The 25,340-nt window shown below is 43.4% G+C and overlaps 1 protein-coding gene across 1 annotated transcript in view; it reads right to left on the bottom strand.

The window, feature by feature from the left end:
• The window catches only part of Ryr3 (ryanodine receptor 3), a 369,298-nt gene that overhangs the window by 165,564 nt on the left and 178,394 nt on the right, over positions 1-25,340 (bottom strand). Inside the window, exons 33-39 of the mRNA XM_087910876.1 lie at positions 22,636-22,801; positions 17,954-18,040; positions 17,310-17,536; positions 15,850-16,642; positions 13,333-13,533; positions 8,040-8,142; positions 7,116-7,253 (exon numbers count right to left, since the gene is read on the bottom strand). Of these exons, the coding sequence (XP_087767002.1) occupies positions 7,116-7,253; positions 8,040-8,142; positions 13,333-13,533; positions 15,850-16,642; positions 17,310-17,536; positions 17,954-18,040; positions 22,636-22,801 (1,715 nt within the window). The remainder of the gene's footprint in view (positions 1-7,115; positions 7,254-8,039; positions 8,143-13,332; positions 13,534-15,849; positions 16,643-17,309; positions 17,537-17,953; positions 18,041-22,635; positions 22,802-25,340) is intronic.

Below are 25,340 nucleotides of genomic sequence, written 5' to 3'. Positions count from 1 at the left end.
CAAGTATTTACTGCTTAGCCATGGTGAAGGCCTGGGAAAGTGAAGTCCATGGATTTCAAGGACGTAACTTTAGAAATATTCATCAGGCCAATTTATCTGTGTGTCCCCAGTGTTTCTCTGACCTAGGATCTACAGTTGGGACCAGTTTACCTTATTTAACAAGAGCACAGGTGCTGTGGGGGTATCACTGAAAATGATATTTCAAGGTGACATTTCAAGCCTGTGAAGACACTGGGCATTGTTCTTGGGGCAACAAGCACACTGCTGTGCTTAATGTGTGTTACTGGACCACAGGGAGAGCTGGGGTGCGTGCTTCTGGGACATTCAGGCTTGTTTTTGTCTATGCTGGCTTCTTTAGCCTAGGAGTAGGGTGAAAGTTTCAACTTCTTAGCCATCACCCTTCTCATTGCAATGACAATAGCCATAGTTTCTCTAGCATTTCCTGTGTGTTCAGCAATGTGCTAAGGACTACGGCTGAATTAGCATTCAATCCTCCTCCTCATCACACAAGAACAGAAAAGACAGTTGTGTCAGTGACCACATTTCCCCATCCTCGTGACCCTCACTAGCTTATTCCTCAACTTTACTTTTTGTTTAAGTAAAGGACCACTTCAATTTAATGAATGGAAGCAGGTTCTTATAAATAGCTGGTCTGCTAAGGCATCTAAGGCAGTGAGAGCTAAGAATGGGAAGTTTTGGACTGCTACAACAAGCTGGGGACCCCACAAAACTGTTCGAGTCACACTGGCCTGGCTGCCTTTCTGCAGTCATCTGGCTGCTGTATACATCTGCTAAATCTGTCTCTAAGTTTCTCGTTCTCTGTTTTCTTGTGAGTGTATGTGTGTTTGTGTACATGTATGAATTTATGTGTGGGGGCACATATGGGTGTGTACATGTGCATAAGAACACCCGTAAAAGCTAGAAGCTAACTCTGGGTGTTCTCCATCTTGTTTTTTGAGGCAGAGTCTCTTACTGGCCTGGGACTAGTCAAACAGGTTAGGATGGTTAGATAGTGTCAGAGTCCAGTCTGTCTCTGCCCCGCCGAGAGTGTAAGCACACATCACCACACCAACATTTCCCCAAGCACTCCAGGGATCAAATTTGAGACTTTGGCCTCAACATCATTTTCCAGCTTGATCAGAGCCTCATCCATACACGACTGGGTAGAAACAAGCGTGCTCACCCCATCCTGCATTCAACACCACTTGGCTACTTCTTCCATGTCAGAGGCAGCACTACAAGCCACCAATGAAACTGCCTTCCAACGTTCCAGCCAGATACTGCTCTCTAGCTCCCTGGGGTCTCATCCATCACAAGGAGATAATTAGCCTGTTGTTTTTGAAATCAGTCATCCGGCCTCATAATCTCTTTCTCAAAATGTACAGGCGATTACATGACTGATGATGATGTGACAGAGAAAAGAACACGGGAGGGACAGAGAGCGTTTGCTGACCTGACTGGGGGAAGGGAAATGTGGCCGTGTGAAAGAGAACGGTCCTAGGAGGTTCAGGTATTCGAAGGCCTGGTCCGTAGTTGGTGGAACTGTGTAGGGAAAGATGAGGTGTGGCCTTGTTGGAAAAGGTGAGTCACTAGGAGTAGGTTTTGAGGTTTCAAAAGTCCATGTCAAACCCATTCTCTCTCTCTCTGTTTCCAACTTGTGGATCAGCATGTAAGCTTTCAGCTGCAGCATCAGCGCCATGTCTGTCTGCGCCATGCTCCCCTCTATGCCAACAGTGAACTTACGCTCTAAACCGTTAGCAAGCCCCCAGTTAAATGCTTTCTTTTAAAGTTGGTGTCTCTTCACAGCAATAGAGCAGTGACTAACATGGAGAAACACCTGAAATGACAATGAAGCTGAGACAGAATGACAGAGGACTGGACAACTTGAACCCATCATCTTTACTCAGGTCTAAATATTTGATGTGTGTAAAATGGGAGGCAGGAGGTCACTGCGTTTGGTTGCTTGTTGTGAGGAAAAAGTCAAGAGAGGTGACATGAAGCATCCAGAACAGTGCCAGGTACAAAGGACTCACTCAGTATATGCTATAGTTTCTACCTCTGAGACTTTCTTCTCTAGCTCCAAAACACATAATCAGTCATTGCTTATATATGCCCTAGAGTTTTGTATCTGTGGCTGTAAAGCACCTGACAGGGAGCCAACACAGAGTTCCGACCCCGAATCCTTCTCATATCTGGGTTTCTCTGGTTCTCTTTTGCCATCCCCAGTCCCTTTCAAGGATTACTGTGATCATTCGGGTTCCACTCCAAAGCAACCTATTTCCTGATCCAGGTTTAGCTCACCAGCATCTTTAATCCCATCTATAACCAGTGTTTCCCTTTTCCCTTCAACGAATTTGTACATTCCATGTTTGTACATGGCCTGGTAATATCATTTGAGGCATCATAGTGTCTGCCTCACTTCAAGTTGCTGCACCCAGAGCATTTCTGTTTCCATAGCTCCAATGTCCCCCTGCAGCAGGGATGAGTGAAATCTTTGACTTTTTCTGAAACAAATTTCACTGGTGCCCCAAACGGTGCCTGAAATATGGTAGGTAATCACCAACTGTTCTAGGGGCCAAATCCAATCAATATTACACACTGTGCCAGATACACTTTAAAACACTTTGCGTTTACTAAATAACTTAGCTCTTATAGTAACCCAGTGAGGTAGGTATTTGATCTGTTGTCATTTTACGGATAAAAAGCGGAGGCACAAAGTTATCACGTGCTCAACCTTACAGAAGCGAGGCAGAACTAGAATTTAAGACCAGGCTGCCTAACTCCAGAGCCCAGTACATCATAACCACCTCACTACTGCTGTGCAAACTAAGGATTTAGTTTTAAGAAACGTTCACAGTCACTGTTTACTGGGGACATGATGCTTCTAGGTAATGATTACATATAGGAATATCAATACGAAGATTAATGCCATCCCTGTGTGGGTTGAATAATTTGTCTCTATTTCAGTTTCTTTAACTCTAAAATAGGAATGAGATTGTACATTGTATATTGTTATTGAGAGGAACAATAGACACAGGGTAAAGTGAGTGCCACATGCCTGCTGAACCCTCTATCTCTGCAATTCCAGGGCCAAGCTTTATACAGCAAACGAGAACTCTGTACTGATGAACTCGGTTTCATTAGCAATCCTTTGAGGCACAGTGTTGAATCACTTTACATCCCCACCACATCCTATTTGGCTCCCTGTGGAACCCAGTCACCCTAACCTGTTGCCATGCCTGGACTCAGCCCAAACTTACCTGTCTTTTGGCATTTTTTAGCAGCATTTCCAACAAAAACGTTTTCCTATTTTATCTACCCATTCACACTCTTCCAACACTTCCAAGCCCTTCTCTGGCCATGGAGTGTGTTTTTGTCTGTAGTTTAATATCACAACCCAACCTCATTACTAGAAGAGTTATCTATCCACACCCAGTTTCACCTTTTCCATGTTTGTGACCCACTTTTCCATGTTTGTGAGCCTTAACTGACTAATTTGTAGTTATAGGTAAAAAATGATGTTTAGGTCAATGGAATGAATATAGAAAAAAATCCACATTAAGACTCAGTGAGAAAAGGTAAATAAAACCCCACATAAAAGGGAAGTCATGTGTGTCCTGTTGGAGTTTACATGATACATTGGGGCAGGAGGGAGGGGAACAAAGTTAGAAGAAAGGCTACATAGAGAAGGACTGACTCTCTCCATTCTGTGTATGTATGTATGTGTGTATGTATGTGTATGTGTATGTGTATGTGATGTGTGTGTGTGTGTGTGTGTGTGTACATGTGTGTGTATGTATATATGTGTGTGTCCGACTGTCTTAAGGAACTGCTATTCGGAGAGAATTTAGAAAATGAGTCTAATATGTCACCTGAGTCATCATTAGATTAATTTTCTAAAATTTCTAAATTCTCAATCCACAGAGCCACTACCAGTGACATGGTGATCTTACTTGGCATTCCTTTGTACCCAGAGGCCAGGACTTATTCTGATTGTAAATACAAGAACACTTTCTCTGCCAGTAGTATTCATAAACAAGCTGTAGTATTCCCGGAGAGAGTTTGGGCCTAGAGCTGTTACACCATTCAGTGACAAGGTACAAGCTTCCCCAAGCAGCAGCTTTGGGACTTGATGGATTTGTCATCATCTCTAGGGACACCGCTGGTCTTTATCAGAAGAGTAGCAGAGAAAAGCACGTGTGTCTCAGGGATGAGAATGTCAGCTCAGCTCTGTGAGAGGCAGAGTTTGTGCACACAGCACAGACCGAGAATGGAGTGCAGTTTGCCTCCTTTAGACAGACTCACTCCTACCTCCAATTCCTAACACTGCTCGCCAAAGCTGAATTACCAAGGATCAGTGCAAGGTCTTTAACGTCAGCAGGGGTTTCTGTCTCCTTTGCTTGCATTGCTTGAGAGCATAATATCCTTGGGATATTTCTTCGTAGAGAGAAGACGAGAAAAACATCTCCCATGGAGAAGGCATACATGCATTCCATTTCATTTGTAAAATATGATAGCTGATTTTCATTTCTGTAACTTTAGAACTCAAGAGAAACAGCTGTTTGATCTCCTCTGGAGAAACAGCTCAGTTTCTACAGCCATACATTTATATTTAAGGAAATCCTGTTTTAACTGGAGTTTGCAATCCAGCCTTAGCGTGCAAGGGCTCTCTTATGGATGTGCCAGACAGGGACATAAAAATGCGACCTAGTATGGTGGGCTGTTGCTATAGCATTTCATTTTCATATAGCTCTTTGATAATACTGTAACAGTTCTCATTGATGCCTTGGCTTGCAGTTAATTTAAGCAAATCTCTCTCACACAGAACTACGTAGCAGCATTCAAATGGGTTTCAGAATGGTTTGGTTCTCTCTTTACTGAGCCCGTCTGATCCACACCAACAGGTCCTAGAAGTGAACCTTGAGGAGAGGTTGCCACCACCTTCCTGGACCATTTCCAGTTCAAATCTTTGGCGTCACTGACTTTTCAGTGTCAAAATTCTGAATGGCATTAGGTCCTGACTTTCATCATAAATGACCCCTGGCAAGAGTTATTAGTCTCAGATGTAGGAGACCGCATGGCACTGTGGGAAGAGTAGACACCTGGAGTGAAGTCATAGCTTCACTTAATTTAGCTGTCTCAGATTCGTGTCAATCAGTCACCAGGAAAATTTTCTGGATCCAAGATGGAAGGCAGAATCATTGAACTAGTATCTCTTGATTTTTGAGTCTTATTTCCCTCAACTGAATAACGAAAAAAATGAAGAGAGTTAACATCTGTTAGGAACATTAGTAACTGGCATATGCGGATATATTTGGTAAATTGTCAATTTACTATAATTCCCTAAATTTTTTATTATTTTGTCAAGATAAATCATGTAAGTAGTGACATGGACAAGCTGTCAGTAATTTATAGGATTTGAACCATTTTTTCAGTTGACTGTACATTTAGAAGCATTGTCTCCATATGATCCAAATAAAAATAATTCTCTGGTGGCATATTAAACAACTTCCTAAATTTATCTTAAAATATCATTCCAAGCATGCTTTTGGGACATTCTACAGGGAGCCCGTATAATAACAACGAGCATTGCTTGAACTGATTGACAATTTCCTTTATTTCTGGGACCTTGGAAGACTCAGGACACAAAACTTGGATGTCTCATAAATCCACATGTGAGAGGAGGGGATCCTGGTGAACACGTGCAGCCCACGTGAGGGGCCTGACAGGTGTGTTTGCTCTATCCAAGCAGACAGAAGATGCTCTGTCTTCTTTAGCGTCGAGGAGCAGCTGTACAGGAAGTAATCTGTGGTGTTTGAACCCTTCCCCAGTGTGAGAATCCACAGAGGCAGATGATGAATGGTTCCATCTGACTGACCTGATTCACTTAATAGGACATGATCACTTTGTGGGAACCGTATTCCTAACCTTCTGCCAAAAAAGCATCCACTTCCAGAATCAATTCTCAACAGGTGATATATGAGATATATAGGCCAATGCAACCTACTTGCAGTAGTTCTTTGGTGGTAACCACAAAGAGAGTCTCTATTTCCTTATTTCTATTACATTTTTTGGCTCTATAATCCAGTTGGCTCACCCTCAAAGCCAAAACCTTTCTCTGGTGCTAGGATAGGACTCAGCAGGATTGGCAGAGTCATGTTTCCATATATCCTCTCAGCGGCTTCAAAGATCTCCCTGATAAATGGGAATAATCTATTCCCCTCAGAGGTATTCTGACAAAGATGAAAGGTTAATAGAGAGGGGATAAGATGTGTGAACCCTCAAAGTGGTATTCCCAGACGCACCTATCATATCGTGACAGGCTAGTTCTTTAGTAGGTGATCTGAAAGTGTCTTCCAAGATAGATAGGAACAGGGAAGAAGATGAAAAGCAATGACATTGAACCTGGGACATTTCTTCTTCTTTAGACAAATGATAAACTTGCCAACTCTGCAGTAAGGAGCAGATTGATTACATATAATATTCAGACAATCTGTCTCTTGAAAGGTTAACTCATTTAGAGACAGTCAAGCAAGTCAGTGCTCTTCTTTCAACATGGGTCAAATGGTTGAGGTTCCTACTGTGCCAAGAAGAGAGAAGTGAATTGGGGCAATACTTGCCATCCTTAAAGAACAGGTCAAAGACCGCAGGCTGTTGCGATCTCAACACCATACTAGAGAAAAAAAGAGACCTTTACTTCCTTTTAGAGTCCTGTTTCACCATTGTTTAATTTCTTTGGTTGGAGTAGATTTCCTTGCTTAGGTAACTGCAAACAGAAGTGACAGAAATCAGCAGCACTTAAAGGTTGAAAGAAAGATCAGAATCTGTGTGAGGATTTCTAAGTAGACAGACAACAAGAGAAGATACCAAATAGTTGATCTCTCAGGTGTCATCAAATTCCAAACGGGAATTCTTTGAATCACAGGAAAGGCAGAGATGAAAAAAATCCTAACGCTGTCTATCAGCAAGGGCAGAAACACAATGCCCAATGTTTGCTTTAGCATTAAACAGCCGCCACAAGTCCTAGCATGTGTGTCAGAGAACCGGTTACCTTGATTAAATCTCAGAAGAGCACGCAGTTGTGAGCAGCATGATTGAAAGCCAATGGTACTTACTAGGATACCGCTCCTCTTCTTCTGTTGGTTGCTCCTTCTCTGGCTTGGGTGGACCCTTAATTTTATACACCAAAGCACGCAGTTTTCCTGTCCAGGAGGTGTCCTCCTCCTCCTCTTCTTCTTCCTCCAAGGGAACCCCTAGAAAGTCACAGAACAGAGTGCAGACCCAAATAGTACCTTAAGGGTTAGGAAGAACACAATAAAGCAAATCCCCAAACTTCTGAAACATTTTCAAGAGATTATAGGCAGCCTCCCAAGAATATTTATCTGCGTTATGTTTTTCAAATAGCTGCTAAAATATATGATTTTCGGTGCCTCAGAACATCAAATAAATTTAATTCCAAGGCTTTACTTTTTCTATCCTATATTAAAAAGGACTCTAGAGTCTCTAGAAATACTTTAACATTTATTATTTCAAATGAGAAGCTCAGCTTTTGTCTACATATTACTTAATTTATCTATATAAAAGAATCATAAATGCCACCACCCACTTAAAAATCAGCAGATATGCATCAAAGTAGGGAGCTATGGCTTAGAATCCTTCAGAGAAAACACTGATACCCACTTTAAAAAAATATTATGATAGCTAAAAAGAAAAGTGATCAAAGTCTTGGCTTGGCTGGAAGAACATGATGTCATTACCATTGTAAGTGAACTGGCTGAGGTGGAGAATGAGTCATTCCCCCCCTCCCCCATCCCCGAGACCTTCCCACTCCATCTATGTAGCCTCACAAAGATTCTTCTAGGCAAACGGGTTTCCAGTCTCCCATTCTGCCAGGGACACTTCCTGTACCTTTTCTGACACGTGTCTTTTGAATGATTGGTACCACATGTATGTGGTCAGATGTAAGAGTAACTTCTCAACCCCTCCCTGGCATTCTAATAAAGGAGGCTGGGACTATTGCTCCTCTCTCAGCCGCTCACCACAGTGCACCAGAAGGTCCTCGTGGAAGTCATACAGCTCCTCGCGGATCTCCTCCGGGCAGGGGCAGTTCTCTCCCAGGTGGAAGTTGAGGAGCATGTTGATCTGGGAGGACAAAAGAGGCATGGATGGCTAGCTGGTCTCCATGTCGGCCAGGGGAGCTCAGCTCATGTCTCAGGCACCAAACAGTCTTTGAATTTATTTAAACATTTTTGGAGGGTGGGGGAAGTAAATGTGACCAACATATATGAATAGCTTTCTCTGTCTCTTTTTTTCTTATGCTAAAGAAATTTGGATAGTATTTAGAGTAGAAAATTCCTGATACCTGAAGCTGAGTCCTGTTAACAATATTAGAAAATTTATTTTAGTCTTTATGCATATCCTCACAAATTCAAATCACATTCTCTATATAAATTTTCTTAAGATCCATTTTTTGACTGACTCTGCCTTAGACATTTCTGGAACATGAGTTTAAAATGGTGAAATTATTTATTTCACTCTATGGATGGATACAAATTTATATAAAATTAAGTTTCTGTTATATCTTTGTTTCTATTTTTATTTTTTGGTGAGTACCTGGTGTGGTATGACAGGGGTGTGTGTGTGTGTGTGTGTGCACATATGAGCCATGGCATACATGTGGAGGTATGCAATGTGGAGGTAGCAACTTAGGGGTTGCTCGTTGCCTTCTACCTTATCTAAGACCTGGTCTTTGTGTTTTGGTTTTCACTTCATACATCAGGTTAGCTGGCCTGAGAACTTCCAGTAATTCCCCTGTCTCCACTTCCCTTCTCTCCATATGAGCATGGGGATTACAGATGCTCACACCATCCGTCAGTTTTTATAAGAGTCTAAGGATTCAAAATCACGTCTTTATACTTGAGTGGCCAGTGCTTTTACACAGCAGACCATCTCCTGATTCATTTTTGTTTTTCTTATAAACAAAGTTGCTTTGAATATTTTATATGCTTTTTATTCACATTTCAGATTTTTATTTAGGATAAACTAGAAGCAAAATGAATGGAGCAACAGGTGTGTATCATTTTAATGGCTTGTGATAAGAATTGTAAATCGCTTCCCAGAAATTTCACAACAATTTGCATTATTCCAAATTTATGTAAGTTTGCGTTACTTTGGCATCTCTATTACAGTAATGAGAACTTAACACATTTTCAAATATTTTCCAGTTTAATGGGTGAAGAATAACATATTCCTGTTGCTTTGATTTGCATTTAATTGGTGAGGTTGAAATTCATTTTCCACACATTAAGAGTAATTTTATTTCATATTTTGTAAAGAATTTCTTCTCATGTTCTTCCTCCATTTTTCTACCAGGTAATTACCCATTTGAAAATTACTTGGTGGAGTGCTTTGCACATTGTTCTAATAAGCTTAAAAATTTTCTAATATATACTCAACAGATTTCTGGAGTTTTAGTTGCTTATAATATATACTCGATAGATTTCTGGAGTTTGAGTTAGCTTTTAATTTTATGTATAGGGTCTTCATTTAGGTTTTGGTGTTGAGATGTAGATTTATGTTCTGTGCTCACTCTGCCTTTCTTTTTGCTTCTATTATTCTGTTCTTGATGTTTTTCTATTTGCCATGCAATTTTCATGCAGTTTAGTGAGACACACAAATTTATGGATTAATATTTTAAACAAACAAGACATACAAACTTACGAAGAGACATGATCATAATGAAGGACACTTATCAAAACCAAAAAAAAAATCTGTGTTACAGTAATAAATGTATTTCATCACTAGCTGACCTGAAGAGACCTCATGGCTACTCTCAGAGCCCCTGCATTCTGAAGCAGTGTTGAATGTAAAGACATTCCTAAATGTCACTTCTACAGACTGTCATGCAACGTGTGCGATCCCTAGTAGTGAGAAAGCGGGGCAGTTGTTCTGCTGTGTACATTAACCATGACAAGTAATGCTATTTGTTCTACTATGTTCATAGCAGCACTATTTGTAATAGCCAGATCCTGGAAACAACCTAGGTGCCCCTCAATAGAAGAATAGATAAAGAAGGTGTGGAACATATACACTTTAGAGTTTTACTCAGCGGTAAAAAAACAATGACATCTTGAATTTTGCATGCAAATGGATGGAAATAGAAAACGCTTTACTGAGTGAGATAACCCAGACCCAAAAAGATGAATATGGTGTGTACTCACTCATAAGTGGATTCTAGCCATAAATAAAGGACATTGAGCCTATAATTCGTGATCCTAGAGAAGCTAAATAAGAAGGTGAACCCAAAGAAAATAATATAGTTATCCTCCTGGATACTGGAAGTAGACAAGATTGCCAGGCAAAAATTGGGAGCATGGGGGTGGGGGTGGGGTGGGAGTAAGAGGAGATGGGGAGAGAGAAGGTAGAAGGGGAGGATTGGGGAGAGCTTGGGGGAATGGGACGGTTGGGATGGAAGAAGTGTGGATATGGGAGCAGGGAAATAGATATCTTAATTAAGGGAGTCATTTTAGGATAGGCAAGAGACTTGACTCTAGAGGGGTTCCCAGGTGCCCAAGGAGATGTCCTCAGCTTGTTCCTTGGGCAGCAGAGGAGAGTGCCTGAACTGCCCTTATCCTATAGTCACACTGATGAATATCTTGCATATCACCATAGAACCTTCATCCGGCGATGGATGAGATAGAGACAGAGACCCACATTGGAGCACTGGTCTGAGCTCCCAAGGTCAAAATGAGGAGCAGAAGGAGAGAGAACATGAGCAAGGAAGTCAGGACGGCAAGGAGTGCGTCCACCCGATGAGACAGTGGGACTGATCTAGTGGGAGCTCACCAAGGCCAGCTGGACTGGGACTGATGGAGCATGTGATCAAACCAGACTCTCTGAATGTGGCTGACAATGAGGGCTGACTGAGAAGCCAAGGACAATGGCACTGGGTTTTGATTCTACTGCATGGACTGGCCTTGTGGGAGCCTGGTTTGTTTGGATGCTCACCTTCCTAGACCTGGATGGAGTGGGGAGGACCTTGGACTTCCCACAGGGCAGGGAACTCTGACTGCTCTTAGGACTGGAGAGGGAGGGGGAGGGGGAGTGGGGGTGAGGGGGAAGGAAATGGGAGGAGGTGGAAATTTTTAATAAATAATAAAAAGTAATGCTAGCAGAGGTCAATAAAGGCTTTGCTTCTCAGCTAGGCTCCCGGACTTCGGGATGCTTCCTGAGGGCCCGCAACTATAGGTGGGTGATGAGGTAGAGGAATTGCAGAAGCAGTTAGAGGTCACTCCCCCACCAACTCATTGTGGCTCAGCCATGCTATCCCAACCACCAGGCATAGAGCTTTTCCTTAACTGTTGAGGACTTTGTAGTTGGAAGACATTCTAATGTCTTACTAAATTTTAACATGATTCAGAAGTCTCTCATTCAGAACTTCTCTTTCAAATCTTTTACGTCTTTTTTCCTTCCTTCCTTCCTTCCTTCCTTCCTTCCTTCCTTCCTTCCTTCCTTCTTTCTTTCTTTCTCTCTTTCTTTCTTTCTGTTTTGTTTTCTCTATGTAGCTTTGAAAGCATGTTGAAGAACTTGCTTGACATGTTCTTCCTTGACCTCACAGAGATCCATCTGTCTCTGCCTCCAAGTGCTAGGATTAAATGTGTGTGCCACTACTGCCTGGCTCAAATCTTCTTGTAAGTAGGTAGAGATACTATTTGTAACTAAATAATACCCATAAAATGGGTTGGAAAAGGGAAATCATGTTAATTACAGCAAGATAGGGTACACTGTTGTTAAAAATAAATATAAGGTTGTATGATAAGCTTTCAGAGTACAAAATGAAGTTCTTTATTGAAAGACTCCTCCTGTCAACAAAGCTTAGGAAGGGCCCCACCTGCTGAAAGAGCACACAATCAAGAGGTGGAAAGACAGACCAGGCAGGATTTGTTGCTATTTGGGAATTAAACTAGCCAAGTGGCCAGAACCAAACAAGCAACCCCTTCATGCAACAAATTGGTGCCCATGTGGTTAACTAAATCTACGTAAAACCTGAGAGGGCTTGAAAAGAAATTCTGGACAGGAAGGCACGCGGAGCTTAGCACAGCTTCCAGCTGTTTGCCGCTGGTGCTACAGCTCCTGTAAGAGAAGGTTTCCTGACTCAGCGGCAAACAAATTTGGTTCACTTATCATTTGCCAACTATTCACAGAAGTTTGAGAGATCATCATTTGCTCAGTGTTATGGGGGCACATTTGTATCCACCACCAGTCTCAAAAGCCTATAGCATTTGTAATACACCTGAGGAACTCTCGGGTGGCAGTTGGAGAAGAGCATGCTCATACATTTGGTTCAGCACAATTCCCTCTCTCAGTCAGTCCCATGGACTTTCATTTTGCAACTAGAGAGATGACTAGCTTTGCCTTCTCTTTATGCATTATCACCCATGAGTCTTTTGAAAGCTCAGAGAGGTGGTTCAATGGCAAGGCAATATAAATAACTATGTTCCATAAAATAGATTGGGAAAGTAACTGAATCAAGCTTTAGTTGTGCCATTAAGATAAAATAGTGGTAATTATAGTGACAACAATGAATAGTAGGCTTATTAAAAATTTATAAGACTCAAAGATGTAGTTTCAAAGACAGAGCTGGTTTCTTCACTGAGGGATCTTCCTTCCTTTTGAACACTAACGGAACAGTGGGCAACCAGCCTGGGTAGCACCATCAGACCGTGAGACACCACTCCCTCATTTAAACTCATCTAAAGTCAACTTTTATCTCAGCAGTGACAATCACAAGTGGGTTCTATATAACACATCGCAAAGTATGATTCGCAGTGAACTCTGTTCTCCAGGCTTTGCGGGGCTAAAAAGGCTTAATGTAAATTTAAGTCAAAGGCGCTTGGATGTGTCAGGTGAGGAAGGCTGCACCTCAACTCTCACAAACCAGGGTGCACCAGCTACTTTCTTGTCTCTAATAGAGAGGGAGGGATTTCTGGAAGGGTTAGTAACATTCTTCTGAGGAGTAGATGTGGCCGAGGTACCTGTTGAAGTTCAACCTCTTTCCCTAGTTTTCCACCGATTAGTAGAGGCACACGTAGGGAAGGAGAGGGTGGAAGAAGGAAGCTCTGCCTTATGTTCAGTTTAGGAATGTTCCCCCCACCCCAGCCAATATAATTGACAAGTTCTCCCCAGTCATTGTTTACTTAGGACTCAGCCTATCTCTGGGTGCTGTGACAATTCTTCTAGGAATCCACAGCTCTTCAGTTTGCTGAAGATAACACAAAGGGTTCATGAACCCTTTTCCACAGGAAGTGGAATGAAATTCAGGATGGGACTCACCTGCTCCTGGGGTGGTGAGCGGAACTCCCGGGTTTTCCGGGCAGTTAGGGCTGCAGACATGTTCAGGGCCTGCATGAGCTCATTGTAGCGGAATTTCTGATTTGCCTGAAGCTTGGACACATAAATGTCACCAAATGCCACAATAGCCTCTACTCGATGCTGCAGTTCACAGTCACAGAGGTAGCTGAGGAGTTCACACATCTGTAACAAAAAGTGTGTATGTGTGTATGTACATCCTTATAGAATGCACAGACGACATTGCCAGTGCCCTACTTCATAGTCAATAACACTGAGACTTAGGTAAGTGCAGTGATCCATGTAGTGTCATAGAGTAACCATGTAGCTACTGAATCCAAGTCCACCTAAGTCCAAAGATGAACTGTTCAGCCACTGAGGCCAGAGAATGAGAGAAATGAACTCACTGAAAATAGTATCTTCTAGAAGATGCATCCCTCAGGAGTCATGTTTGAAAACCAGAATCTAAATACTCACGTGAGCATTGCTTTTCTTTCTCCCACCTTCTAGCAACAGAAGATGGGACAGCTGAAGAGCATGTTCTCCATCTCATCTTCCAGGGTGCATGCTGACTGCACTGCTCAAGGATGGTTAGTTATTTTGTAATTATAATAATCTTATCATTCTGTAGATTTAAGTTGTTCTAAAGAATGCTAAGTGTGAGAAAACTGTAAAGAGTTGGGGGAAATCATTAAAGTCTGAAAGTGTTTTACTTTCTAGTGATGGTCCTGACTCAATGACAAGGATGCGCTTGGATACATCCACAGTTAGGGCATTTCATGATGGCAAAAACATCACACACTAAGTGTTGTGAGTGTCTATCCTCTGGGCCAGGGTACCACCAACTTGGGGAGCTCAGGTGTGTCCCCTGACAAAAGGATTTTCCAAGCTGGGCTTGCTGACTATTTATGTCCCTTCACAGAGGGTCAGAGAGGGTCAAAAGACCCTCACCTTACTCTCCAGCCATTTCCTACCACGTTATACATGCTGCCTTAATTGCACACAGCCTCAGGAGGGCTAGAGTCCATAGGCCGGGAAAGATGAAGAAGAAGGAGCTCTGTCTACACAGCTACAAGGAGGACCTCATTCTTCCTGATTAAAGGCTTTCCAGGTGTGGCCTGTTGGGGAGGAGCACCCAGACCCCTCTAAGCATCCCTTCATCTATGCTCTGCAAGGAAGCCCAATAAACACACTGGTTCTCCAGTGTGAACTTGGATGATATCATGCCTTGGTTTGCCATCAGGATCTTAGGAGAAGGGATAGATATGTTGCTTATATCTCCCTTAGGGAAGGAATTTTAGCAACCAATGGTTAGTCTCTCATTCGATGGTATCACCATGGGATCACTCTCATCTGTGTGGTCCATTGTCAGCTGAAGTGTCACTGTGCAGTGCCTGACTGAATCTCTGATATTCACTTTAGACATCCCTCAACTGGCAGTCATGGATGCTCTATCTCAAGGGTCAAATGTGAAACCAAAGAACTTCAAGTACTGGTCAGAGGATTTACACCAAAGAAAAGATCTTCACTCTTTTTCACAGCTGTACACTTAAATGACTTAATAAAATGCTAGTGTGTGTGCTTGTGTGTGTGCATGCGGGTGTGTCTCTCTGTGTGTATGCCTGTATCATTATATATAAGTTACATTTCTCCTGTATATTCAATATTCTGATTAACTGACTATGTGCAAATCCCATTATATTAGAAGAGAGAACTTTTATCATAGATTACCTCACATATTTCATGAAAATATGTTTGGTATTATCTTTTTGTATTTCAATTTTACAGATAATAACTCTAAGGCCTTGGCTGGCTTCATATCCAGTAAGCAGCAGAGGAGGAGGAATAAAACCCTAGGAAAGGCTGACCCAGGCTCACTGTTCTTCATCTTCTTTCCTCTTTGTCTCGGCGCTCAGAAGACAAAGCTTGTCATCATTAGCATACGGCTCATGCTAGCTTACACGAGGAAGCATTGCTTCAGATGGAACTGAAGGCCCTCAGGTGGTGCCAGGAGCATGCTCCTTAGTCTGTGTAACAGTGATGTGAATACTGAGTCAACAGGGTCCCATCATATTAGTATAAGAACATAGCTTAGTGAGAGTGGGTGATGAGTGGGTGATGAGTGTGCTGGTCCTGTATGTCAGTTCCTTGGGGGTTACTTTGGTTACAACCAGAGTCTTAGCCCTTTTCTAAACAGGTACCTCTAAAATAATCACCTGGGTCTCGAAGGCTCAGAGACGTGGGCAAACCCAACCCTGGTGAAGAGACTTCTACATGAAGTCTAAATGATTCAAAGTATCTTCCTGACAAAGGTTGGCATTTTCATGTTGACTTGGGAAAGCTTAGAGAGTGGATTGCATGGAAATAGGCATCACCCTAGGGACTCTCTGCATACTATGGCTCCAGTAGCAGACTCAGGCTTGTGTCCAGAGTCCCCATACCCAGGCTTTCCTCTCTCCCTCCAGGGCACTTTACCAGAGCACGTCAGTTGTTCCCAGTTACCTGCAGCTTGACAGACTCGGGTAATCGGGTCTGCAGCAAGCCTTTGACCGGAGCCTCCTTGCTGGCCTTTTCTCCAGCCTCCACTGCCTTTTCCTCAACTTGGGTCGCTTCTTTTTCGGCTCCCTCTTCTGTCTCCCTGCTGTGCTCCCCAAACACAGAGGGATCGATCAAGAGGAGAATCTGGCGAACATCGTCATCATCAAAAACGCCCATGACTAGCAGGGTTCCAATGAGCTTCAGCACAGGCACAAACTGGAACTCCACAGAACCACCAACAGGGTCTCGGATGTGGGCCCCACTACAGTGCACAGCCTCTGTCAGCATGCTCAGAGCCTTGGTTTTGAGAATCTCCAGGGGAATCTCAGGGCTCTGCTTCTGATGCTCCTCATTAGTCGCCACGAAGCAAGGAGTAGAGAACCTGAAGCCTGGCTTAAGGCACGTCCTCAGGCCCACCCCAGGCAGCCCATGCCTCTTGGACTCATCTGGGTATAAGCGGATATTCCTGGTGGTGTTGGTGATGGGGATGATGTACTCATTCTTCATCATCAGCTTCCTCTCCTTAGCGTTGGCCAGGTGAATGCTAATGAGCAGGTCATAGAAACCCGCTCGGAGGAGGCCAGGCAAGTATTTGTTGTCGATGGCATAGAAGAGCTGCGAGAGGTCTACGTGGCTGCACAGGGCATAGGCAACCCGGCTGTTCCCCAGGGCACACACAGCGCTGTAGAGCCTCAGTGTGTGGTAATGGAACTGCATCAGGTCCTCCTGCTCACAGAGCTCAAGGATGTCCACACACCTGACGAAGACAAAGCAACCGGCCATTCCACAGTGAGAGACAAGTGTCGGAATTCAGTGGAGCCACCCCGCAAAACCCCAGGGACTTCAACCAGCGCAGCGAAGGCAGAGGGACAGAAATCTCTGCCATGCTTCTTCCTCTCTGTCCCATACAACCTCACTCTTACTCTGGCAGCCGTGTGGGTGGACTTGTCTTTTGCTGTGAGGCTGAAGTGGCTGCAGCTTGGCATACGTGAGCAGCTTACCAAACTACACGTGCAGAAAGTGAAAGTGCTGGGATTGAACCAAGTCACAATCCTCTTAACAGAGGGGCACAAGGACCCCAAGTCCCACTTCTCTTAGTCAAGCTAGACATGGGTCATTCTTCCCTTTATTTTTGTGAAATTAAATATATGTCTATTTCACTATCACTTGCATGTTAATTAAAAGCATGGAAATATTTCCTGATTCTTGGTCTTCGGAAGGTACCATGACTGGGGCATCATGGTGTATTCTCTGCCGGTTTTGACTGGATGATGAGATGGGAAGGAAAAGGATAGAACTAATGCATTGTGGGGAATGAACAGTTATCTTGGGATAGCGTAGGGCACACTGAAGATGTTTCTAGTACCCTTTGGAGCTTTCTGGCTTCACGGAACTGCCCCTTTCTCTGTGGGTCCCTCTAGTACCTGTTCTCCTCCGGGATGTGGAGTGCCATCATTTGCAGGGGTTCTAGGCACTGCACCACCCAGCCATGGCGCTCGCTCACCCGCTCTGTCTCCACTTTGAGGAAGCTGCTGGGCATGCGACTCCATAGCACAGGCTGGATGGTTTGGACATCCAGCCGAGGTGGACACTGTGGGGTAGGGTTCTTCTCTTCACTCTTAAATATGGCTGCGGACAAGGGCATTGCATTCTGGGACAAGGTAGAAAGACATCAGAGAAGAAAAGGGGCTCATTATAGGGAGAGTCTCAGTTGCTGGATCATGTACCTGGCACACAATTGTCAGTTTAACCAGTATAAGTTGAGAAAGACTATCTATCTTGAGGCTCTCCAAAGGCTTTGCTGTCATTAATTAGCATGGCACACTATGGGTTAGGTGAGAAGTAATCAGTCCTTTCTGTAGCCAAAATGGGTGGGAGAAAAGGAAAATGAAAAGGTATACTCTATCCTTGGGACCTCCCCGCAAATTATAGAGGCCTGAGAGAGGCATGCATGGGGGTAAATGACAAGCAAGAGCTCTTCCCTGCCTTCTGTTGCCTGGGATGTCATCATGAGGGCAGCTACTGCCTTCCCTTGGCATGGGTGTTAATAGAAGGGACAGATAAATACCTTCAGTTTTCCAAGTTCAAACTGAAACAAAGAAGTGCTTGTAGGCTGGAGAAAGACTGCTGGGAATACTTTGGTGTTAGGCTCCACCTGGAAACCAAAACAAATCAAGAGTTTTGTTCAGGGCTGTGGGAATCAGTTTGCTAAGCCGCAGTAGTAGTCGGCTAGCCCAGTCAAGTTCAGCTGAGAGGAGACAACTGGCTGGCTGGCCACTCCCCACTGCTCAGATACTCTCAGAGACCCAGTATGTCTTACTTGAGACTGTCACTGCTCCAGCTCTTAACTCTCTGCTGCTCTGGGATAAAATATCTTACACCCTTGCCCTTACTTCCATCCAGCAGCTCTCCCTGGAGTTCAGGAGCAGAGTCATAATGCCAGAAGTTTCAATTACTCCCTAGCCAGGCAAAGCATGGATGGTACATCTGGGTGGTGATTCGGGATCATTGCTGAAGGCAAATGGCAGGTTCATAAGCTCCAGGATACCCTGCAGTCAAGACTCTTAACTTCAGTCTTATTGAAATTTTGGCACTGCTACCTTGGTGGGAGAGTTAACCTGGGTACTATTGTGAGTGACATCCCTGTCCTGAACCTATTATGTATCCGTGAGCACATCCTAATCCTAACAATTAACAAGGCCTTCTGACATTGCCAAATGTCCTGGGCTGGGGGCAGACATACACCACAGTTGAGAACTGATGCTGTAAGAGCAAAGACTTTGAGGATCTTTATTGGAATGCAGTTCTTGCTTTCTCCCTGGGATGCTTTGGATACTTCTGTAGCCCCTTTTGCTCTATATACTTAGGTTAAAAGGTTTGGGATTCTCTAGTTGGCTTCCAACTGCACCTTGCATGATTGTATGAGGCATTTGCAGGTGACATCAAGGGCTCCACTTATTGTTTGTTTATTTTAAGGTACACAAACTTAGATGATATTCCTCTACTACCATTAAGGAAATGCAGTCACTGGGGAATTGTTCCAACTCCCTCTGCCTATATATTCAAGGATGAGTAGTTATATTGGCAAATTGGCTATACCTTTATAATGCATTACCCCTACAGCCTTCATTTTATACCTAGAAAACAGAAAGGTACCAAATATGAGGAGGCTGTCAGTCCTTGGGATGAGCCTCATCTAAACAGACTGGCTTTGGAAAGCAAGCTGCCTTATAGGTGGTGGTTTCCAGCCTTTCAAGGATGGTTTATCGCAAACTTCATAAACTGCTTAACCAAAGTCCATGCCTGACTTAGGGAATGCTCTGAAAGCCTTGATATAGAATATTATTTTGTGCTGAGCATACTCTCGCCATGATGAACAGTTTGGATCTTGTTTAGGACTAAACAAGATTTAGTTGGGCTCCGCAGGGTATCCAAGAGGAGAAAACGATACTAGTGATATGTTAAACATTATTCTAGAAGGTTCTGGAGGACCCTCTGTTTATTTCTGAGATTATGCTAATGGAAGATTGCATTACGTATGTGCAAGGAAAGCTGTTAGCCATATGAACTGAAGCTGGAGAAAGGCATGGGCTTTCTGTTTGTTTTCCTTTGCAGAGGCAGAAGAGGAAGTTAGAGATCTGAATCATAAGAACATGATGTTTTGAAGGTGGAGGGGTCATGTGAAAGGATTGTAGGCACACTCTGCTAGCAGCCTGACCCCAGCAAGGGCATAGGACCTCAGAACAATAAAACTACAACATGAACAGTTGGGTCCTGTTAATAACTCAGAAAAACTCAGAAAGGGGTTCTTTCCAAACCCCCAGAGAAGAACCTGGCTCAGTCCAGCAGGTGCCTTGGGTTTTGCCTTGTGACAGTTTGAGTGCCCGCAAGCCTGCTGATCTATGATGTAATGAACGTAGGTCGTTTTCAGCTGCTAATTTTATGACAATTTGTTAGGCAGCAAAGTGGATACAAGTGATTGCCCAGCCAAGTCCGCTAGCCTGACAACACAAAATATCAGAGAGCACTCATGAGGTACCAGCTGATCCGTGGACAGTGAGCACAGAGCTGGGCCCTGCACTGGGAGGACTCCCCATCTGGAGAGGGTGCTCCCTTGCAATGAGCAGAACCTGGACACGAGCTGTCGTGGACTTCCTTCATTTTTGCAGCTAAGGTTCTTTTTAAATCACTGACTGATCTATTTGTCCTTGTGCTGATACATGCTCCATTTCTAATCATGTGTGAAGGTCAGGCCCTAGAAACTGGCCCGAATCTCCAGCTAGCCTCCCTCCTAAATCTGAATCTCACAACTGGCTCTGCCTTTGTACTGGTGTGGGACACTTACTCACGACTGACTCTTGAGTGTCTATTTTAGTTCTCACTTGCTACTGATTTTATTAAGTGGGGGAGAGAAAGGTTTTTATATTGCATAGAACCATTTAATGGGAGGCCTGGAAACACTGTTTAAGAGAATCTGTCTCTCATTATTTCGGTCCGTTCTGAATTGAAGGCCAGTGTATAAATATTGCTGTCCCATTCCTCTTGAGATAATTGAAAAATGAAAATGACTACAGCTGTGGAATAATAATGTTCCAGCTGCCAGGGACCAGGCACATAGCTGGGCAGGCTTCTGTCTCACTGAGATTAGAAGGGGATAGTGGAATGGGAGCCTGCCTTAGCAGAAGAGCCCTGCCACTATCCCACCCAGCAAAGTTCATTAGGACACTGAGCAGCAGCAGAAGACTTTAAATGTATGAAATAAGGAAAATGCTCTGGGGGGGAGGTATGTTCCCACCCAGCTCAAAGACTATGGTCCAGCCTGATGCTACCTAGGAATCACCATGCAGGATGTGATGAAGCAGCTGCAGCATCCTTCTCTCGGTTGTAGCATTTTGTTAGTCAGACTCATCAACTCATCTGAGGCAAGCAAGTCACTTTTTCTGCAAATGCCACCTTTTTTGCTTTTAATTTGCTTGTGTTTGCAGATCTCCAAAGTCCAACTGGTCACGAAAGTTGTTAGATGTTCCAGATCTCTCTGCAGCTCAGGAGGGACCCTTTAGTCCAGCCCATTTCGGAAAGTAATGGGAAAACACTAATGGACTCTGAAGGACAGCAGTAATGTATAGAAAGGCTTCTCAAGGGATTTGGGCTGAGGGAAGCAGTGAAGCCAGGAAGTACTAGAAGGGTACTTTACTCTCTTCCGCGGAGCCTGATTTTACAAATGCTGCTTTCTGGAAATGGCTGGGCCCTCCAGCTGTCAGGCAAGCTTGCCAAGTGTTGACTGTACTCCTCATAGGAGGAGGTTCTGAGTGTGCCATTCACCGGAAGAACTGCTGAAGAGGTAGGCAAACGGCCTCCCTGTTGGCGAGCTGCTCCTGACATGTAGACAAAGTTTGGTCTACCCATCATTTTTGGTTAGTGAATCTTTCAGGACTGGAATGACTATTCTGTCTGCTGTACACCTTGGCCCATCTCCCCAAGCAGAGGCAAGAGAGCTGGCTGCTTATGGGCCTTTCAATTCAAAACCTGTGACCTGGGGCTGACCAAAGAATCATTTTTTAAAATCTATTATGTAATAACAGGGTATTGCATATCTTCTGTGGTTTATCTAAATTGTTGACACTAGAAGACCAAGTTTAGCATCCTTAATTACCGCACATCACTCTCACGCTGAGACTTTCCATAGTTCCCTGTTTCCTATGTATATCTCCCTCCCTCTCCAAATGGAGCCCTTGTTACCACCCATCAAGCCAACTATTATTCCATCTGCTGAACCACTGTGCCTCCCTTGGTTACTGCCCTTTTCATTCCCGCAAAACCAAGATTTTTCCCTAACGAGGCTCTACTGCTTGTTCTTCAAGGGAGAAAGGTCTTCTCTTAACTTCTTACTTCTTGAGCAAACTTTACCCACACATACATGGGACTCACTGTCCTGTGCTTAGTGTAGAGAATGCTGGTATAGAATTTCCTACAGTGGGCTCTATGGGTCCCTAGGCTCACAAAGTACAACCAGGAAAGATTGACAAACAGTTTCCTTGTTTCAGTAACTTGAGAAATGCCCAGTTAAACAGGTTTTTTTTTCTTGAAGTATTTTCCAGATTTTAGTAGACTAAATATTAATAAAATTCAAGAAAAAAGAGAATACATGATGTTTTGCAATGTTCATGTGGTTATAAAAAAGAACTTCTGATTTGGTGGCTAATGGCAGGTGTGTAACTGAAGGCTTTCCTGGGGAGTTCTATTGAAGTTTAGAGTTTATGAAATAGGAAAACAGGTGACTTGAAAAAATACATTTTAAGGGATCACCTTAGGTAACCATTGGGAGTATAACCTCTCTGTAAAGGGAATACATCAGTTTCTATAGGTTTTTATTTTGAGTAAATAGTGTTTTAAAGTGACTGTTTCTGTCCACCTTTTAAATCTCCCATTATATCTAGCACAAACTGAGTAAAGGCAGCAGAGAAATATTTTTGGAGTAAATGAATGATCTTTCAGTGCTCAATAAAGAGAAGCTGCTGTTTCCTCTTAGAGGATGACCAGTATATAAAAATCACCCAATAAATACATGTACTTTTCTCTGTATAAACTACAGTCACTCTGTTCTTGTTTATTTCCTAATCTAATGACCAGTATTCCGCATGGGCTCACCAGATGGTTGGGGAGGATGACAAAGGTGGAAGGAAATGAAGAACATTACCAGCCCAGGCCCAAAGCCCAAAGCAACAGCTCAGCCCCAGAAGCCACACCTACCTGATAGCAGGTACCAAGTTCCTTCCCATTAGCTGAGAAGGACAACATGCCCATGGCCAGATCTACAAGGCAGCCAATCTCTAGGTCTACATTGCTTCGACTTGATCTTTGGGAACTAGCAACAATGTCCCCACCCCAGACCATGTAGCAGTTGCTGCGTTTCACACTGAAAATCAGAGAAAAGGGAGGAGTTACAGAATACAGTTTCTATATTCTGGTTTCTAGTCACAATTCACTTGTAAACTGCCTGTGAACCCTCTCTATGAATTTTTACCATTAGCCCTACACAACTGTTTTCTTGAATGAAACCATTCATTGTCAACTAAATTTACTCAGGAATGAACCGCTGTGTGGGGGTGATGTGGCAATATGGCGGATCATTATTTCCCAACTCATTAGCAATCTGATTTTTTGATGCCAACGAGGGACAGAAAATCAAACCACAGAGAGGAGACTAATGTTAGGCAAATCTATAGAGGAATTTGATATGAGAAATAGAAGCAGTGACCTGGGTTCACTATTCCTTCTTTGAATTCTTCTAGGTTCTTTGTGGTTCTAGGACCACAGCCCATAAAGTGTTTGAAAACTTGGTCCATATTTCTTTGAATGGCAACTGGGGTCCTGATAGACTGCTTGCCTCCAGTGGTCTCCTAGCTCCCTGACTACTACACTGCACTTTCTTACTCTAGAAGTCCACAAGTTACACTACTTAATACCCTATATAGCTAAATAACCACGTAGGTTTTCCTCTCGCCAGCTGTCTACCAGTTTTCAGAGCACAGAACTCCATGTGACCATTACCTTTAAAAGCAAACTGGTGACCAAAAACTTTGAAAGGCTCCCAAACCAAACTCCTTATCATTTTCACTTTTGTGGTGACAGGAATAAAATCCAGGATCCTATGCAGAGTAAGAAAGGGTTCTACATCCCCAGCTCTCATTTCCTAATTGTAGAATTGCATACTCAGAGAGAGCTTTGCAGAAGACAGGCTATGTGAGATGCGATCCTTGGAGCCTCTCACAATGGCTGGGGGCAAGAAGCAGTCAGTTCTACCTCCCCTTCAGCTCACCTGGGGTGCAACAGCTGACCTGGGCCTTTGAAGTGATGCGATGTGGCCTTTCTTAGGTTAAAGAACAAATGATTCTCTACTTGGTGCTAGAGAAACCCCTTAGAGCACACTGAGACCAATCTGATGTGGCTTGGTATGGGTTCCCACTGTGGCTCTCAGCAGTGGGAAGGAACCCAGACCACATATTCAGCCCTGTGAGATGGACAGAACCTTGAATCCTATATCCTGAAGGCTGTTTATCTCTCTGAAGTATTCTTTGGAAAATCTAGGCTGGATTAAGAAATTCTGTTTTCTTCTATTTCTAGAAGTCTGCCACTTCCTCCTGTGAGTGGAAAATCCCCTTTCATTTTCTCTTATTTGGGGCAACAATGGGGCGGCTTTCTCAGAATGAGTGCAGAGCCCTCTACACACTGTGTCTTCCAGTTACAGCCACGGATAGATGATCTCTGTAAAGCTAGAATTCAAGCCACGTTATCACTGCTTTTTAAATTACAGAATTCAATGACTGATGTATTGAGCTGTGTACTGTGAAGAGGCAGGCTTGGTGTATATTTTAAAGATACCAAATTTAAAATGCCCTGAAACATGTAAAACTCAATTCTGTGTTTATTGCTTATTATGTCAGACAAAGAACAAAGAATTATGGATCACACAATGCACCAGACCTTGCCTTAACTGCAGACAATAATACTTGATACTTATCAAGTACTTGAGGCAAGGCCCTGTCTTAAACATTCTTTTACTAATTCACTCACTTACTGCTTACAGAACTCTGGGATTTGAATATTATTCTCATTTTATATATAAGGAAATCAGAGTTCAAAATTGCATGGGTAGGAAGAGACTAAGTATCGAGCTTGAGTGCAGAGCCTGTGCTTTTCACCGTTCGCCCACAGGGTCTGTCATGAGGGTGACAAGACTCTCCTGGGCTTTACTGTAGACAGAAAACGCTGACTGAAAAGAAACCCTGACTTGGTGGTGTGAAGACCTACCTGAGAATAACCGACTACTTCTTGAAACATGGCTACACAAGGAAAAGATGTTCCAAACCAGAGGAAAGGAAATAGACAGATGAGAAGACATTGTTTTTAAGGTCATGTTTGGTACACGTCCAGGCATTGATTTTCCCTGAGAGCAGTGTCAGTGAACAGTGGAGGACCTGGTTGGGCCTACAGCATAGTTTCCCAACAGAGTCCTAATTCCTACTCCTAAGTTGTTATTCATGGGTTTTCCATTTCCCCTTTATAGTCTTTATGCTTTCAGACTTATTGACTCTTGGGATGAGGGCTTCTGATTTGTCAGTTGATGTGTGTTACTGTCCATCTGTTCAATTCCCATCAAACTAGCTTCTCTCAGGTATGCAGGTGATTTCTGATGTAGAAAGAGAGGCCTGCCTCAAAATCATGGAGCGAATGAGAGAGGGCTCTCTAGTCCCAATGGTCTACCTTTATCTCCCACCACTGGGTTGTGATTTATATATGTGGTGAAATGAACCTGTTTCTTCAAATATTCCCTTTACACTGTCATGGGGATCCCAGTTTCCTTAATGATTTAAAAACAGTTCAGTACTTGTTCACCTTTTAAGTCAGGCTGGGATACTTTCTCTACTTGGGGTGAGGGATGAGGTGTAGGTGGC

The sequence above is a fragment of the Myodes glareolus genome, chromosome 10 (assembly GCF_982192425.1).
Source record: "Myodes glareolus chromosome 10, mMyoGla1.1, whole genome shotgun sequence".
In the NCBI taxonomy this organism is placed as follows: Eukaryota; Metazoa; Chordata; class Mammalia; order Rodentia; family Cricetidae; genus Myodes; species Myodes glareolus.
The sequence above is the reverse complement of the archived record's forward strand: the minus strand, read 5'-3'. Positions and strand labels throughout refer to the sequence as shown.